This window comes from Armigeres subalbatus, chromosome 3, assembly GCF_024139115.2.
Source record: "Armigeres subalbatus isolate Guangzhou_Male chromosome 3, GZ_Asu_2, whole genome shotgun sequence".
In the NCBI taxonomy this organism is placed as follows: domain Eukaryota; kingdom Metazoa; phylum Arthropoda; class Insecta; order Diptera; family Culicidae; genus Armigeres; species Armigeres subalbatus.
The window spans coordinates 409,705,628-409,725,784 of NC_085141.1; the positions used below are offsets into that span (position 1 = coordinate 409,705,628).

Genomic DNA, 20,157 nt, shown 5'->3' on the forward strand with positions numbered 1-20,157 from the left:
AGTACTTGTACATTGAAGATGTGTGCTAGTCCCAAGCAAACATCTGTTGGTTCCCTGTGCAAGAACAGCTGATCTGGTCATAATGGAGTAGCAACTACGAGCAGTCAATCAAGCTCAAGCTCAAGCTCAAGCTAATTGTCGATCTAGCAATAATTTTATAATTTGAATTGGAATAACAATTGTTCAACAATTAATTTTATTGTTTAGATCAAAAAGCTATTACAATACAAAATCAAAAATTCCTCCCTGGCAGTTCCCCCTGGAATTCCTCCAGGAATGTTTTCTGATGATTTAATATAGGCCGTCAATTCGCCAGTTGGGATCTCCATGTTCGCATGCACGTTTACGGCTGCTTCATGTGGACTGATGAAATTAAAAAAAAAAGATTTTGCGGGTTGACGAATTGATAACCTATTTCGGCGAGCTGTGCACAGCACACCGTATATTGACCAATTCGGCAGACTTTAGAATCATTTCTATCTGCTTCTGCATCTATTTATCAGAGAGTTCTTGAAGCTTTGTTGGGTAGGATTTCAGGACCTGTCTGTAGAATCAGTTTAAAAAAATCGAGTTCTTGGAAGTCTGGTCCTCTGGGATTCTAAATAGTTAAATAACACATTTTAAATTATTGCTCTTCAAGACTATCATTTACCAAATTGTGATTTACGTGCTAACCAACGCCATCTGAACAACTTACTTTGAACGATGTCAGTTCAAGTGTGAAATTTGAAGTTGGCGGGTTCCCACTTTGGTTCCACCAATATTTCGGAGTCGGCAACGGTTCTTATCATACTAGAGTCAAATTCATGCAATTGCAGGCCTCGAAACCCTTCAATTGACTGTGAAATAGTCATCAAATATTTTGGCTGTTCGAACGTAGCCTATTCACGAGTTTTATCATTTGATAAAATAATGTATCTTGATATGAATCGTCATGTACTTTATGACGACTTTGACAACAATTATTTCTGCTTTACCATTCACGAGACCATTACCCGAGCAAACTTTGAAATCAAAATTTGATGTTATGATGTCAATTATTTGATTACTCCAGTTGATCTCGTTTTGTATGGATTAACGATTAATACAGCAGAAATGAGAGCATATTTTTACACTGTGGAATCAAACTCACAAAGACAACAAAATGAGTATTCAATCAAATAATTCTTATGAGCATTCAAACCAACAACAGCATATTTTGTATGCAGGTTGCCTTTAATATTCATAAATAACTAACTCTAGATAATACAAGCATAATTTGATGTAAAGTTGCTATCATTATGATAGCTGAGGAGTGCATATTGAAATTATGTTCCGATGACGAATGATTGACATCAAGTTTTGTTTTCAATATAATCTTAACAGCAGAGTTTAATATCAATTCGCTCTCATTTTGTTAACCGACTTTGCTCGGGTATACGGCATAAATTATTTTACTTTTTCTATTGACAGTATTGAAATTTTTCATTGAAATGTATTTTTATACATGATAAAGCTATTATTTTTGTTAGGAAAATTATTTTGAGCTTTTTAGTGGAATGTCTTCACTTGTCATAAGACGAGTTTGAACAATCCCATTTAATTCCACCACTTAATTGTACCTAAGACGACTCTACTGTTGAGGTCGAAATACGTATCTGTCAAGGTACAATTAAGTGGTGGAATTAAATGGGATTGTACAAACTCGTCTCATAACAAGTGCCATTATTTTTGTTTGACGCGTTTTTGGTTATGTAGTCGCGGATTTCATTTCGTTAGTCGTGAATTTCGCGGATTTGAATTGAGTCAGTTTGTAGCAGCCCTGCAAGTACCTCGTCATTCTGTGAACGATTTGGTTTTACCTTCATAATTTCGCGGATACGACATTGACCAGGCCCGCCCTAGCAGCCATTTTCAAAGATGAACATTATTATTATTTTTTTCTCAAACTAAGGCCGGAGTGGCCTGTGCGCTAAATAAAAGTCTTCACCAGTCAACTTGGTCCATGGCTGTATGTCGCCAGCCCCGCAGTCTGCGGAGGGTCTGCAAATCGTCTTCCACCTTGCTCGCTGCGCACCTCGTCTTCTTGTGCCCGTCGGATGGTTGTCGAGAACCATTTTCACCGGGTTATTGTCCGACATTCTGGCTACCTGCCCGGCCCACCGTAGTCTTCCGATTTTCGCCGATTCAATGAACTCTATTCCATCGGAGCGATTTGCAGAGTCCATAGTACGTACGATTTTCCTACCATGATGTGTTTCCGAATTTCTTTGCTGGTATCATTATCGGAGGTCACTGATGGAATCCAGATCGAGAGAGGAAGCGAGGGCTATTTCCTGGTGGATGAAGCATGTGATGCTTGAGCCTGAATTGATGGTGCTGCAGCCGCCAGTCGATCGCTGGAACACGATTCCTCTTTAGGAGAGCTGCGATAGAAGGTTTACAGGTTTTTGTTGTGGCCCGATGTTTTTCTTGATTATTGGCGTACTTGGGGTCGGCTATCTCCATTTTGTCGCACTGGTCGGTTTGGTGAGGGTTGCCCCACTTGTAGCAATGGATTGTCATATGGCAATTCCGGGTGCCATGCTCAAAATTGCAGCAGTTTATTACAGTCATGCACCTCCAGCAGTTGAAACTGAGAGTCGAATTGATCACAGTGCCGCGGAGGGACAGAGAAGGACGAACAAACTTTCCCGAAGCGCAAGCGTAAAACACAACCATGCGTGCTCCTGTTTCAAACTGGAATGAATTTGACACCCTCGGCACTGGTCGTCTGAAACTTAAGGACAAGCATCCCGGAATCCAAAACTAAATGCACTCGCGTTTTCAAGGGCACAACATTCAATACGCAAGCAACGCAAAAATTGTCATTTTTATTATTCCACGCATGCTGCGACGCAGCAAACATGAAATATGTAATAAAAATGACAGTTGTGCGTTGCTTCCGCATTGATTTGTTTGCCCTAGAAAACGCGAGTACTTTTAAATTTGGATTCCGTGAGGATCGTCCTTGAGCATTAGGGGATGGGGGCGGTCATATTGCCAGTTTCAGTGCTACTGCGCCTCACAATATGACCAGATTTACACGATTACCTCGAAACTATCTTTTCAACATGTTAATAATGAGGCTGTTCATCTAGATTCTAGAATAACAATATCTACCGTAAACGTTTTTTTTTGGAAATTTTTCTCTAAAAATAATGAAAGCGATTATTTTGTTTCATATATTTTTGTTATAGATAACTTACATTCTAATCAGTTAAATATTAGGTCAGTGTTCATAAGTTTATGTATTCGTATAAGTGCAATAACGCCCCTCAACCCTAGAACAAAAGCGGTTAATAAAGAAACATTTGAACTACTGCCCTCTGGCAATGACTAAATAATTGCGCGCTTTTCTTTTGAACGTATTCAATATTTTACATAACTATTATCAACAGTGTTCTTTCAATTTGGATACTAAATTTTGACTAGATCATAACCAAGGAACATATAGATTATGAAATAAACTAAAAAACAAAGAATATTCCAACATCATTGGGAAATTAACATAAATTAACTTCTATTGAAATTGCACAAACTTCCTACGCCTAATTCCATGCCAATGATTAAATATATCGATACAGATAAGTACAGTGACAGAGATAGTAATACCTACTTAAAACACGACAACCGCACGAAACCTACCAACTTCGCCTGTTGCAGCGAGAGAGTCATGATAGTAATTCCACTTATTCGATAATAGCCAATTCGAGACTAATAAAAATGTATCTAAGTAATTTCGGTTTTTAAAAAAGCCTTCAAGCCATCATTTGCGCCGCTGGAGGGATGGGATGGTACTGCGGAGGTTGCATCTGGGGTGGTTGATTTGTGCCCTGCGTTTGCAGTTGAATTTGTGCTTGTGGAGGTGCCTGCTGTTGCTGCTGTAGATGTTGCTGAGCTGCATTCTGTTGTTGGTTGTTCGCTTGACTGCTGTTCTTGTTGCCACGGGACGATCCCCCCGCCGTACCGTTCTCAGCTCCGCCTTGCTGAGCCTGTAGCTCGGCCTTCAATCGGCGGGCAATGTGCGATCGGGTGTGCTTGCGGAGGTGATCTTTGCGGTAGAAACCTGTTACAAGAAAATGGTTCGATTAGAAAATGGCTCGCTCATGAGCTAGACGTAGTTTCATCTCACCTTTGCCACATTCCTGACAGATATGTCTTTTCTCCCCAGAATGTATGACGATATGCAGAGTTAGCTGTTCCTTACGTTTGAAAGCCTATGAACATAAAAGAATGGCATTAAGTCCCCGTAACGTACCCAATCTATCTCACAATCGTACCTTTAAGCAAATGGTGCAAACAAACGGCCGTTCCGGGTTGTGGCTCTGTTTGTGGCGTGTCAGGTGATCCTTTCGTTTGAGCGCTGCGTTGCATATGTCGCAAATGAACCTGCGTTCCAGGTTGTGCCCGATCAGGTGTTGTTCCAGCAGCTCTCGCTCCGGGTACGCCATCTGGCACTCTGGACACAGGAACAGTGGACTGCCATCCAACGCTGTGCGGACTTGGATTTCTCCCGGTTTCGGGCGAGGTTTCCGCTCCTTTGGTGGCTTCTTTTTCTTTTTCTTCTTTTTCTTTTCGGCTCCGCTGCCGGCACCATTGGTAGAAGTAGCACCGTTAACCGTTCCTGTACTAGTGGGTCCTGAAAAGTAGAATAAGGGTTCGAATACACTGAAGTTTTTTTTTACGCGGTTTTTTTTTGCGCGGTTCTTTTTTACGCGGTTATTTTGACGCGGTACCGATGTAAAACTTAACCGCGTTATTTAAAAAAAAAACGACGTAAAAACCTCGCTATTTGAAAAAAACGACGTAAAAAAATCCTATTGGGGGAATTTTGTATTATAATGTTGGTGCTTACTGGGGACTTAGAATATTTTTTTGTCGGTGCCTACTGGGGATTGGGGAAAATTTTAAATTGGTAATGGACGGAGCTTCTTCCTATTTGTTTGCTAGTTGTTGTTTGTAGGTCATAGTACGCTAGTATGGATCGTGATATGGTACATGGTTTTTGTGATATGAAACCAGGAATGTCTTCCGATCTATGCTCAAACTCTTCCAAGAATCTCCTGAAATAAGGCCTTGAGATCTATGAAATAAGGCCTTGAGATCTATAAAGATCTGTCCTCTTGTTTCAAATATGGTGCATGCTCTGTGTGGTTCATAGAATAGATTGTGTTCAAAGCATAAGTTCTTGGTCATCCAGAAAACTTCCGAAGTAAGGTTTTGAGATCTACACGCGTAACCAAAGATCTATCCGCCTGCTTCAAATATGGTGCATGCTCTGTGTGGTTCATAGAATAGATTGTGTTCAAAGCATAAGTTATTGATCATCCAAAAAAATCCCGAAGCAAGGCCTTTAGATCTACACGCGTAACCAAAGATCCGTCCGCCTGTTTCAAATATGGTACATGCTCTGTGTAACTCATAGAATAAATTGTGTTCAAAGCCTAAGTTATTGGTCATCCAAAAAAATCCCGAAGCAAGGCCTTTAGATCTACACGCGTAACCAAAGATCTATCCGCCTGTTTCAAATATGGTGCATGCTCTGTGTGACTCATAGAAAAGATTGTGTTCAAAGCATAAGTTCTTGGTCATCCAGAAAACTTCCGAAGTAAGGCCTTGAGATCTACATGCGTAACCAAAGATCTATCCGCCTGCTTCAAATATGGTGCATGCTCTGTGTGGTTCATAGAATAGATTGTGTTCAAAGCATAAGTTATTGATCATCCAAAAAAATCCCGAAGCAAGGCCTTTAGATCTACACGCGTAACCAAAGATCCGTCCGCCTGTTTCAAATATGGTACATGCTCTGTGTAACTCATATAATAAATTGTGTTCAAAGCCTAAGTTATTGGTCATCCAAAAAAATCCCGAAGCAAGGCCTTTAGATCTACACGCGTAACCAAAGATCTGTCCACCTGTTTCAAATATGGTACAAGCTCTGCGTGACTTATAGAATAGATTGTGTTCAAAGCATAAGTTATTGATCATCCAAAAAAAATCCGAAGTAAGCCCTTTAGATCTATACGCGTAACCAAAGATCTATCCGACTGTTTCAAATATAGTGCATGCTCTGTGTGATTCATAGAATAGATTGTGGTCAAAGCATAAGTTTTTGGTCATCCAAAAAAATACGAAGCAAGGCCTTTAGATCTACACGCGTAACCAAAGATCTATCCGACTGTTTGAAATATGGTACATGCTCTGTGTGACTCATATAATAGATTGTGTTCAAAACCTAAGTTCTTGGCCATCAAAAAAAATCCCAAAGTAAGGCCTTTAGATCTATACGCGTAATCAAAGATCTATCCGCCTGTTTCAAATATGGTGCATGCTCTGTGTGGTTCATAGAATAGATTGTGTTCAAAGCATAAGTTATTGATCATCCAAAAAAAATCCCGAAGCAAGGCCTTTAGATCTACACGCATAACCAAAGATCCAACAGCCTGTGTCAAATATGGTACATGCTCTGTGTAACTCAGAATAAATTGTGTTCAAAGCCTAAGTTATTGGTCATCCAAAAAAAAAATCCCGAAGCAAGGCCTTTAGATCTACACGCGTATCCGAAGATCTGTACGCATGTTTCAAATATGGTACATGCTCTGCATGACTCATAGAATAGCTTGTGTTCAAAGCATAAGTTATTGATCATCCAAAAAGATTCCGAAGTAAGGCCTTTAGATCTATACGCGTAACCAAAGATCTATTAGCCTGTTTCAAATATGGTACATGCTCTGTGTGACTCCTAGAATAGATTGTGTTCAAAGCCTAAGTTATTGGTCATCCTTTTTTTGGATGACCAATAACTTAGGCTTTGAACACAATCTATTCTATGAGTCACACAGAGCAAGTACCATATTTGAAACAAGAGGACAGATCTTTATAGATCTCAAGGCCTTATTCCATAGATCTCAAGGCCTTATTTCAGGAGATTCTTGGATGAGCTTGAGCATAGATCGGAACACATTTTTGGTTTCATATTACAAAAACCATGTACCATATCACGCGTACTATGACCTACAAACAACACCTAGCGAACAAATAGGTAGAAGCCCCGTCCATTATAAGTACCAATTTAAAATTTCCCAAATTAAAAGTCCCCAGTAGGCACCAACATATAAAATTTTCTAAGTCCCCCAATAGGTTTTTTTACTTCGTTTTTTTTTAAAAAAAAGCGCGGTTTTTACGTCGTTTTTTTTTGAATAACGCGTTTTTTTTACGCGGTTTTTTTTTTACGCGGTGCATGGAGCGACGTAAAAAAAAACCTGGTATGTTAGTTTGAAGCTGCGGTGCAAACTTTTGATAGAAGGCTCGGAGACCTATAGTGTTATATACCAATCGATTCAGCTCGACGAATTGAGTTGATGTCTGTTTGTGTGTATGTTTGTATGTATGTGTATGTGTACACAATTTTGTAGACACACTTTTTGAAACTTAGCATTTACCGAATTACTCGCAAGGAATCCTGTTCCATAGTTTGCTTTAAAAATTGGCCAAATCGGACTATGGGACCAGAAGTTATGGCCAAAATACTATTTCTTATGCTCAAAACACGCTAAAAAGACTCACTCATATTTTTAACCCGTTTCGGTCTGACCTAGAAATCAAAATTGAAATAACCCGTGTAGGCTCATTTTTCGTCCGATTGTCATGAAATTTTCAGGGAAGACGCGTTATCATGTTTTTTTTGGTACATGATTTGATTTGACCATGGTGCCAATCCGGCTGGATTTATTAAGGGGGGGGTCCTGGATCAGATGCAGTCAAAAACAAGTCGTTTTTTTAAAACCATTAATAAATGAACAAAAGTGACCAGAATGCTGATGCAAACGTGGTCGATCATCATTGACCAGCATCAGAAGTTAGTTTTGATATATTTGAATCACCAGGACATGGTTGTGGATGTTCCGGGAACCTGGTTCCCTGGGGTATCCCTGGGGTGGTAGACACTTTTCAAATGGACACAACCCAGTCTTGGGACATATCAAACTTCATGGTTTTGGAAGACAATGCTAATAGATGAGTTTTTGGGAGGTTTTGGACACATTGGCCACGTTCGGAAGTGTTCCCGGGAACCTGGTTCCCTCAAGGAAGTGGACAAATTTCGATTAGGACCGAAACCCATCTTGCGACACACCAAACTCCATGATTTTGAAAGACAAGCTCAATGAATGGTTTTTTTTTAGAGATTTTGGACACATTGGCCACATCGGGAAATGTTCCCAGGAACCTGGTTCTCTCAAGAAAGTGGACAAATCTTGCCTAGCACCAAAACCCATCTTGCGAGATATCAAACTCCATGATTTTAAAATACAAGCTCAATAGATGAGTTTTTGAGAGGTTTTGGACACAGTGGCCACGTTCGGAAGTGTTCCCGGGGGCCTGGTTCCCTCAGAGAAGTGGACAAATTTTGATTAGCACCAAAACCAATCTTGCGACACATCAAACTCCATGGTTTTGAAAGACAAGCTCAGTAGATGTGGTTTTGAGAGGTTTTGGACACATTGGCCACATCCGGATTCCGGAAGTGTTCACGGGAACCTGAATCCCTCAAGAAAGTGGACAAATCTTGCCTAGCACCAAAACCCATCTTGCGACATATCAAACTCCATGATTTTGAAAGACAAGCTCAATAGATGGGTTTTTGAGAGGTTTTGGACACATTGGCCACGTCCGGAAGTGTTCCCGGGAACCTGGTTCCCTCAGGGAAGCGGACAAATTTCGATAAGCACCGAAACCCATCTTGCGACACATCAAACTCCATGGTTTTGAAAGACAAGCTCAATAGATGAGTTTTTGAGTGATTTTGGACGCATTGGCCACGTCCGGAAGTGTTCCCGGGAGCCTGGTTCCTTCAGGGAAGCGGACATATTTCGATTAGCTCCGGAGTCCATCTTGCGGTATGCCAAACTCCATGATATTGAAAGACAAGCTCAATAGATGAGTTTCTGAGAGGTTTTGGACACATTGGCCACGTCCGGAAGTGTTCCCAGGAACCTGGTTCCCTCAGGGAAGTGGACAAATTTTGATTACCACCGAAACCCATCTTGCGACATATCAAACTCCATGATATTCAAATACACGCACAACACATGATTTTTTGAGAGGTTTTGGACACATTGGCCTCGTCCGTAAGTGTTTCCGGGAACCTGATCATGGTCAAATCATGTCAAATAGACATGATGACGCTTCTTCCCTGAAAATTTCATGGCAATCGGACGAAACATGAGCCTACACGGGTTATTTCAATTTTGATTTCTAAGGGGGGTTCAATATTTTTTCTGTACGAGAAAGGCATCAACACCGCTAGGTGGATTAATCAGGGTTTTTATAAAACGAGTTAATACTACAACAGGGGTTAGATAAAAAGGTTTAGATAGGCAAAATTTTGTCAACATTCAGATCAGCATAACTTTGCAAATACTTAATCCGTTGTTTGATAAAACCGGGACCATCAGAAGTTAACACTTTTCTAGTGTTCTGTCCCTATTCCAAATCTCAGATCGGTCGATGGGCACCGGAGATGTTCCGATGGTATGTTAAAAAGGCATTTGTTCTTGTGCTTGTCTTTTTTTGTGATGTTTACTTCCATTATGTTTTATGCTTTCCCAGAAACTAGAACTAATTTGTATTCAATGCAGCTAGCAGATCGAGAATCTTCCAAGAATACGCAGAGATATGGACATCTTTGCAAAACCTCAAGAAATTTAAATTGAATTGGCGTTCAGCATCAATTATTGTGGCTACAAAATCTAATAAATGGTGTAAAGCCCAACAGTTTGCAGTTAGAAAGTCGTAAGCCTAATCAAACATAGCAACATATGAGCTTATTTGTGTTGTGCAGTTGACCAAATGTTGATTATTGACCTATTCGGCCGTTAGATCAAAGAAATTGGAGTAATTATTGTTTATATAGTTATAGCAACAGGATTCTTATATCTTAGGGTATGTTTTACTATGAGGACAAATATTATTGAGAAACAACAGTAATTACTAACGTATTTGTTCCTTATTTACGAACTGATCTTATTCAATGAACATGAGTAGGATTTGCAGCAGACATTGTATCTTCATTCTTCAACTCGAATTTTACTTTTCACTTTTTCTTCTCAATGGCTCTACATTCCAACTGGAACTTGGTCTGCTTTTTAACTTAGTATTCTATCATAAATTTTAATGAATCTTATCCCGTATTGTGTCTCGTTTTATTATCTCAGTCGATTTTTTGGCTTATTTCCCGAAGAAGCCTCTAACTATTTTAAAAATCGAAAACAAAAAACCCAGATTGATCCACCTAGCAGTGATTGTGCCTTACTCGTGCATTATTAAACAACCCAATCGAATAAGGTACCCCGGGGCAAGTGGGACCTAAAAAAATATAGGCTAGGTGTACCAGTTGTGGCTATAGCACCAGTTGTCGCACTAGTGCTTTTTATGCCAAATGACCAATCAAATCATCGCAGACCAAGTTCACATCAATAAAGCATATTCATATGACACGATAGCACCTTTCATTTCCCCCAAAACAAGCAAAGCATAATTGTAAAAAATGATTTCGCTTAATTTTTAACGTCCTTTGCACCAGTAGTCGCACTAGTGGTCTCAATTTGGCCAGTCCCATAAGAAAACAATGGGATTTGCCAAATAAGGAACCAAAATTAAGAATAGTGCCACAACTGGTGCATGCGTTCCTATTATGGATTAATCAATTTTGAGGATAATAACAAATTTTAATGTGATTTTCACAGCTGTTCTAAGGAGCAGGAAGTAAAACCTTTCGCTTGATATATAAAGTCCACCCACATGCCTTTTACTTATTTTTAAAAAAAATAGTTGTTCTTATTGTCGTAGCCAAACAAATCTATTCCAAAATGTCCACTTCTTACGTGGAAAACAGGCTTCGGACGCCGATAAACAATCAGCATCCTTCTGCCTCAAGAAACGAACACTGAATGCCTAAGAAAATTCCATTTTATCACCATATCGCCTTTGCAGAGTATATCTTCTCTTTCTAGCACATTTGCTTTTGTAGGGTATCTGTTCCATTATTAATAACATGCTCCTATATCAATAACATTCGCAAAACAGGCAATTTAGGCTCAATTTGTGTCGTGTTTTGTTGTTTTCCGGCGTGCTCACTGCTGAAAAAATCACAAAAATGAGAAATAAAACAATTAGCGCACAAATTCTTTGTTTTCGAGTGGTATTGATTTGGATACATGGATAATTCTGATGATTTCCGCCAAAAATTAATGACAGCTTTCTCACATCCTACCATCATTAGGAACCTTGTATTTTGCTTACACTGTTATCATGGAATAGCAACATAGTCTGATAAATCAAACCAATAATACTACCCAAAATTCAATCAATTATTTCGAGCTCATTGAATACCCCACAATATTCGCCTTCTCTACTCTTTCCCTGTTAAATTGAATCTGTATAGTACTTGTTATGTCATATGTTACATGAATAGAAGACACGTTCTAAAAACAACATACTTTGAAAACATGAGTTCGAGTACTAAATTAGTGTTAAAGCTCTTCTTGTTAATTAGTTTGACTTTCTTAAAAACTTTGCTGACAGTGACAACATTCATTAACTCAGACATTTTGAGATATTCAACCCTAGAATAGCCTAATGTAAAATCCGAGTGTGCACCTAATGCATTTAGTTGCCTGAACAAATTTTTGAAACAGAAACATTCTAAAAGTGAGAATGTTCAAGATATTCAAGATAATTAGCAGTCTCATGCACAACAGCGCCGTCAAGTAGATGAATTCCGCGCAATAGGTCTTTGAATAACTATGTGAGCAATGGAAACATTTTAAAGCCAAAAATTTTGAGATATTCAACATATGAGGCATTATCATACACACTTGTGCCGCCCAACGAATGAATTTAAATCTAAACTGATCTTCAAGTTAAAAGTATAGTAAAGTGGTGACTGCCTGAATAACTTTGTGGAAAACAACAACATTCTTGAACTCTTAAATCGCCAAATGTTCAACATAATTTGCAGTCTCATCCAAGCTAGTGCCGCCAAGAGAATAAATTTCAAACTAAACTGATCTTTAATTCAATGGTTTCAACTTTGTGAAAAAACTTTCCGATTTCCGAGATATTTAACCAAACTCATGTTTCAAGCTGATCAGACGAACACAACACTAGTATCACCATCCGTAGAATCATAACCCTCAAACACCAGCTTGAGTTTGTTATCGTTTACGCCAACATTAAAATACTAAAAATATTTGTCAGATTCATAAAAACTCCGAACCTTAAATAAAAAATAATTATCCTGCTAATATATACTGTTTTATTTCGAAAATTTATGTCCAACAACATTTCACTCTTCAACTTCCAGATGATAGACAAACTACAAAATTGAATCAGTGATCTTTCAAATATGTCTTTCTCAATATTGTTTTCTCTCATAATTTCGCTTAATGGCTTACCATAATTTTTTGCCATTTTCACTTCTAATATGAGGCTTACCTTTTTTTTGCCAGTTATATTCAATGGCTTACCTTGAATTTTTTGCCATTTTGCTTGCTGTTTGCGGCTTATCTTTCTTTTTGCCACTGACGTACTTAGGCTTATCATATTTTTTTGCCATTTCTTTTTTAACTGAGGCTTACCATTTTCTTTTGCGCTCACTTATTTTGGCTTATCATTTTTTTTTTGCCGTTCTAGTTGATCATAGGCTTATCATTCTTTTTTGCCTTATTCCGCTTCTTTTCTCCAATCACCTCAAACATATCTTACCTAGTAGGGGAGCAATGACCACACCATTGCACAATGGGGAAATTCGATTCCAAAGGTGGAAAAAATTGATAACTTTCTTCACGAACAACTTACAGAAGAGATCAAGAGCTTATTCGAAAGGGAATTTTGCAAAGAATTCAGTGAGTGCTGTTTCATGGACGTGGAACGCTTCTGTATGTAGTTATCGAGCTCGTTTTGCCCTAATGCCCCATATATCGCGAGTTTCCAAACTATTTGTCATTTTATCTTTAAGACATTGTTCTAAAATTGTGTTTATCTCTTCACTGTGGATCCACAGAAGCGCACTAAATATATTTTGTTGGTAAAAGTTGGAAATTTAAGGGATTTTGGGGTCAAATAAGCATCAAAGTGCATTTTATGTGCAATTTTCATGTATTCTGTAAAAATAGTAATATTTACAGATAAGTGTTGATATTATTGTCTCAAAGAGTTGAACAGATATTGACAAACGTTTGCCGAACAAAAATTAATGAAATAAATCGTTGCACAAATGTTTTATTTGGTTATTTATTGAGTAAAAACGATTTTTAAAAACTTTTGAATAGCACCGATGCCAAACATTTCCAAACCATACCCGATCGCACAACTAGACAAGAATAGTCATATGTTATGAGTCTTGATGTGATCATAGATAGGAGGTGATGGGAGATACACTTTTGTTTACCTTTTTGCCCAAATTCCCCTATGAAGCAATATAACTCAATGATTTTGAGCAAGGAAATGATGTAGTATTGTTAATTTAATTGATATTTTCCAATGATATATTTAAAATAACAAATAATCATATAATTCATTAAAAATATTGAATTATAGGGAACTTAGGGGTCATACAGCTCATTTAATGTAATTTTTTATTCAAAATAGCATAACATTTTTCACAGACGATGCACATAGAAGATAAAGTGCTTATTCAAGAGGGAGTTTTCCAAGAAGTTCAGTGAGACATCTTTTATAGACGTGAGACACTTCTGTATGTAGTTATTAAGCTAGTTTTGCCCCAATGTCCCATACATCACAGATTATCAAATTTTTCGTGCTTTTATCTTCCAAGTATTGTACTAAAGATGTGTTCTCCTCTTCATTATAGATCAATAGAAAAGCACTATACATATTTTGTTGGAAAATGTTGGAAATTTAAGGGATTTTAGGTCAAATAATCATCAAACTACATCTATGTGAATTTTTCATGTACTCTGTAAAAAATAATAGTACCCAAAAAGTCATTTGCACTATATTACGTCGAATGATCATTTAGGGTTAATTTACGGTGATTTAAAAACTTGTAAGCATTGATGTAGCTCTACATATGGTCAATTTTGGCGAAATCTACAACCTATTGATTATTCAGATATTTACAGATAATAGTTGATATTATTGTCATAATTTTTTTTAACAGAAATTGATACCATAAAAAAAACAAATATTCATATATTACATTATACATGGATTTTTAAGGCATTTTGGGACAAATAAGTGAAAAAATTCATTAATTATGTATTTAAAAATCTAGTTGTTATCTAGTTGTGCAAACGGGTATGGTTTGGTATGAGATTTAAAAAATCGGGGTTTACCCAATAAATCACAAAACAAAACACTTGCGAAATGATTTACTTCATTAGTAACTGAAAAATGAAAAATTCACGTAAAGTGCAATTTAATACTTATTTGACCCCAAAATCCTTTAAATTTTCAACTTTTACAAACAAAGCATGTATAGTGCTTTTCTATTGATCTATAATGAAGAGGAGAACACATCTTTAGTACAATACTTGGAAGATAAAAGCACGAAAAATTTGATAAACTGTGATGTATGGGACATTGGGGCAAAACTAGCTTAATAACTACATACAGAAGTGTCTCACGTCTATAAAAGATGTCTCACTGAATTTCTTGGAAAACTCCCTCTCGAATAAGCACTTTATCTTCTATGTGCATCGTCTGTGAAAAATGTTATGCTATTTTGAATAAAAAATTACATTAAATGAGCTGTATGACCCCTAAATCCCCTATAATTCAATATTTTTAATAAATTATATGATTATTTGTTATTTTAATTATATCATTGGAAAATATCAATTAAATTAACAATACTACATCATTTCCTTGCTCAAAATCATTGAGTTATATTGCTTCATAGGGGAATTTGGGCAAAAAGGTAAAAAAAAGTGTGTCTCCCATCACCTCCTATCTATGATCACATCAAGACTCATAACATATGACTATTCTTGTCTAGTTGTGCGATCGGGTATGGTTTGGAAATGTTTGGCATCGGTGCTATTCAAAAGTTTTTAAAAATCGTTTTTACTCAATAAATAACCAAATAAAACATTTGTGCAACGATTTATTTCATTAATTTTTGTTCGGCAAACGTTTGTTAATATCTGCTCAACACTTTGAGACAATAATATCAACACTTATCTGTAAATATTACTATTTTTTACACAATACATGGAAATTGCACATAAAATGCACTTTGATGCTTATTTGACCCCAAAACCCCTTAAATTCCCAACATTTATCAACAAAATATATTTAGTGCCTTTCTGTGGATCCACAGTGAAGAGATAAACACAATTTTAGAACAATGTCGTTAAGATAAAATGACAAATAGTTTGGAAACTCGCGATATATGGGGCATTATGGCGAAACGAGCTCGATAACTACATACAGAAGCGTTCCACGTCCATGAAACAGCACTCACTGAATTCTTTGCAGAATTCCCTTTCGAATAAGCTCTTGATCTCTTCTGTAAGTTGTTCGTGAAGAAAGTTATCAATCTTTTCCACCTTTGAAATCGGATTTCCCAATTGTGCATTGTCGTAGCCAAACAAATCTATTCCAAAATGTCCACTTCTTACGTGGAAAACAGGCTTCGGACGCCGATAAACAATCAGCATCCTTCTGCCTCAAGAAACGAACACTGAATGCCTAAGAAAATTCCATTTTATCACCATATCGCCTTTGCAGAGTATATCTTCTCTTTCTAGCACATTTGCTTTTGTAGATTGATGCTTCTTCTCCTTCATACGAATTCTGATGATTTCCGCCAAAAATTAATGACAGCTTTCTCACATCCTACCATCATTAGGAACCTTGTATTTTGCTTACACTGTTATCATGGAATAGCAACATAGTCTGATAAATCAAAACAATAATACTACCCAAAATTCAATCAATTATTTCGAGCTCATTGAATACCCCACACTTATGTATGGCGACAATTGGTACACCGACCCTAGTCGTTGTGGTCCAAAAGGTTAAAAATCAAAAAATTAGACTTTTTGATTATTTAAAGATTTCAAAGCTCCCTTTTTTCCTTAATCGATTTTTTTTCTAAAATCTATAACTGAAAATCATTTTATTCATGTCAAAAGGTTGCAAATTGGCCTATTGGTTAAAAAGTTATGAGGGGTTGAAATTTTTTTTTTTAACCACCAATTTTTTTTTGAACACCGTATTCTGAAAATGGAAACCTTAAGAGCGAAACAAAACAAAAATACAGATCTAATAATTTTCGGTAGAGATCGTTCATACACATTTTGAGCAAAATCGAAGATTCTTTTTTTCGACTCTATTCTTTTTCATTGAATCGCTGTATATGGCACATCTGGGTATTGTGCCTTGCAACAAAATGACAACTTTTGTGATCATTTTCCAAGGCTCTCATAGATGTGAAATTTTTTTAGCAGTACAAATAGCACGTGCTATCCAAGCATTCATCGCCGGAATGCACCACGTGGCTGTCAAATTGAAAAAAAAAATATCGAAGTAGCTTTTTTTCAGGAAGTATGTTGCTTTTAGGCGACTATCTTTCGCGTATTTTTCGTTGCGACTAAAAATGAGTGGATGAGTAAATTTTTTTATGAGCGGTACAATATTTTTACCAAAACTGAACGTGACTCAGGGATGAGAAAATTATATCCACCTCTCGATAGGCCTTTTCATGTGACACTGCCGAGACTGCACTTGTTTACATTTTTTTTTTTTTATTTCTTTATTAATGTGTTTTTTTAATCTACAGATTAAGTTCAACACCGACACTTGTTTACAACCGCTGAACAGGTCAGCAAACCCGAAGCTGTCACTTTCATAGAAGAACTGTCAATTGACGGTAAAATCAGCTGATTTTAAACGTCTCGTGATAAGGCCTATATTATAGGGACCATCAAAATTAGGGAGAGATCAAGGAATGGAAGGAAATTTGAAGTGGGTACTAGAACCCAAAAGGGTGGCTGGGTTCGATTCCCGGTGCCGGTCTAGGCAATTTTCGGATTGGAAATTGTCTCGACTTCCCTGGGCATAAAAGTATCATCGTGTTAGCCTCATGATATACGAATGCGAAAATGGTAACTTGGCTTAGAAACCTCCCAGTTAATAACTGTGGAAGTGCTTAATGAACACTAAGCTGCGAGGCGGCTCTGTCCCAGTGTGGGGATGTAATGCCAATAAGACGAAGAAGAAGACTAGAACCCAAAAACTTGTTGCTATGAAAAACGACAACAAAACAAATGTCATTCCTTGTTGTTGATGTGTTTGTTATTGTCCAAAGATAATCTAGTAGCCTTTAAATTTGAACATCTCGACATAAGGGGAGTGAATCCTGAACAAGATCGAGACACATCGAAATAGAGAGATATCAAAATAGGGAGCAGGATGCATTTATTGGGGGGTGTTCTGACTTGTCAATATCCCTAACTCAGCCGTCTTGGATTTTTGTATGGAATTTATGCTCGTTTGTTTACGTTTTGCACTGAAAATTGATGTTTCTCCCTTGATCTGCAGTCGAGGAAGTTTTTTGGTTACAAAGCAACGGAGAATTTAAACTTGTGATTCAGCATGACGGTCATCATTAATATGATATTGGCCAGAGCTAGCCAGTTCTAACCTGGCTAGTCCTCAAATCAAATCCACTGCATTAAAACATTTCCAATTTTCTCATTATTGGACAATCATAACAGCATATTCCATCAAATAATCCTAAACCATTCTACCTCTTCAAAGTTCTAAATAGACCACACAGCACAGTGTAGACACAGCCCGTAGCATGCATTTTGTAACCATTTTCGGAATGTGGTTTGGCTATTCTATGAATCCAAATTTTTCTTGCAACACGTAATCGCGTAATATCGAGATGTTTGAAGCCCAAAATTTACTGTATGTAGATTGAAGGGATTCAAAGATTCAGAAACTTTAAGTTAGGATTATAAAATTCTCACGCCAAAAATATTTGTTTATATTGCATGTTCGGGCATAAATCTTTTTAAATTTGATTACCTATGACAGTCTTGTAAAATGGCATCTGCATGCCATTTGACTAATTTGTTCATAACTTTCTTCAGAAGCCAAATTTACTTCATAATTTTAGATGTACGCATAACGCTTGAGTAGTGCTACATTTTGACGTAAACTACGTCTAAGGGGAAGACTCGGATACAGGGTGTAAAACGGAAATTTCCAAATTCGAGACCGTCACGAAATTAGGATAGATTTCAAACGCTAATAGCTCCTTTATCTTTCGATGAATTTTCGAGATTTTATTATCAATCGAATCGGAAACTCTCCAGCAATTTTTTATGCCCATTGGAACTATTGAATATTAACGTAAAAACATTGAAAATCCCAATTCTTTAGAAACCCAGTAAAATTTCAGGGTTTCGTTACGGCCGCCATATGGTGCGGTTGGTTCTTGCGCTCTACTTTTGTGCGGTGATTCGCACAAAAACTAGAACAAAAGAACCAAAGCCATGACGGTGGTCGAAGCAAAAGGGTAATGTTTATAAAAAAGTGCTTTAGGTGCTTTCGCCCTTGCTAATAATTCTCGCTTAACTTTTCAAAAGGACCTAAGTAAATTTTTTTCATGAATTAATTTGAATACAGCAATCAATAGCTTTCATGTTGTTCTGTTGATTGCGCTATTCAAATTAATTCATAAAAAAAATGTTACTTAGGTCCTTTTGAAAAGTTAAGCGAGAATTATTTAAAGCTTACACTGATGGACATAATTATACTTCAAATTTTCATTGTAATCCCTCTAAATGCATAAACAGGTTTATGTTAAAAGGCAATCCTAGACTAACATTATAAAGCCAATTTTGACGTAAACCGCGTCTAACGGGAAGGCTGGGATACAATTTGTACAATATTTCAAAATTGAGGACCGTCATGAAATCATGTAAGATTTTGAAGTTAATAGCGCCTTTATTTTTTAATGAGTTTTTAAAATTTGTTTATCAATAGACTCGGAAACTCGCCACCAGTTTAAAAGTTCTATTAAAATTTATTATTAACTTTAAACAAGGTTATCTTATTATTTGGGCAGCACCCCTTAAAATAATACTTCAAAGAATTTAATAGCCATTTATTAGGCAATTATCTTTGAGATGCATTAGCCACTCTAAGTCGAATAGGTAATAGTCGAAGAAAGGCATCATCACCACTGGGGAATGAATTCAGGTTTTTTTTGAATGATAATTTTAAATTATCACATTCAATTCTTTTCGTATTTTGAATTACGTCAATTTTGTTCGAAATTAGTAACATCAGCAGAGATTCCATGTTGCCGTGCCACATTGCATAGTTCGATAAACCGTGAAGCGATAGATGTACTTGCTTTTGGAAATTTTTGATGTCATGTCCATCGAACTATTTCATTTATTACGCGACGCAGAGAATACACTATTTGAACACTTACCCAAGCTAATTCAGCTAAATGTAGTCATGTAACTACTGTTCTGATGTTAGCTAAATAAGTGTTGTAATGAATATTATGCAACCCATTTGATTTGATAACGTTCATTAAAGCACCCATTTCGTTGGTATGGAAAAGTAGGCCGTTTTATGACTCAACAGTGAACTGTAAACCAGATATTATGATCAAAAATTGCAAAAAGTTAATTACAGTCGCCTTTCCACATCTCCATATTGAAGGGACCATCGAGATAAGGAGAGATCGAGGAATTAAAATGGGTAGTAGATGGAAAAAAGCTCGTTGCTATGAAAAACGGTAAAAACCAAATGTCATTTCTTCTGTTTGATGTGTTTACCATTGCCCCAAGGTTGTCTAGTAGCCTAGAAACTTGAATATATCGACATAGAGAGAGTGAATCCTGAATAAAACATGATCAGAACACATCGAGATAGAGATACCAAGATAGGGAGGTTATCGAGATGCAAAAAGCAAAAATGTATGTAGTTCGTAGGGACGGAGAAAAGGGACATAGGGAGATATATCGAGATGTAGAGTGTCGACGGTAATTGGTGCGCGATCGGTGCATACTCGCGAAATACTGAATCGTGGGAAAATCAATTTAACACGTAAAAGAATTACATAAATATTAATAATGAGCAACA

General features: G+C 37.1%; 1 protein-coding gene across 2 annotated transcripts in view; it reads right to left on the reverse strand.

Annotated features, from left to right (window-relative positions):
* Nucleotides 1-3,189: 3,189 nt before the first annotated feature.
* The window catches only part of LOC134227150 (fez family zinc finger protein erm), a 38,668-nt gene continuing 21,700 nt past the window's right edge, over nucleotides 3,190-20,157 (reverse strand). For both annotated transcript variants that reach the window (XM_062708451.1, XM_062708450.1), the window contains exons 3-5: nucleotides 4,302-4,660; nucleotides 4,154-4,238; nucleotides 3,190-4,087 (exon numbers count right to left, since the gene is read on the reverse strand). In XM_062708451.1, the coding sequence (XP_062564435.1) occupies nucleotides 3,780-4,087; nucleotides 4,154-4,238; nucleotides 4,302-4,660 (752 nt within the window). In that variant the 3' untranslated portion in view covers nucleotides 3,190-3,779. The remainder of the gene's footprint in view (nucleotides 4,088-4,153; nucleotides 4,239-4,301; nucleotides 4,661-20,157) is intronic.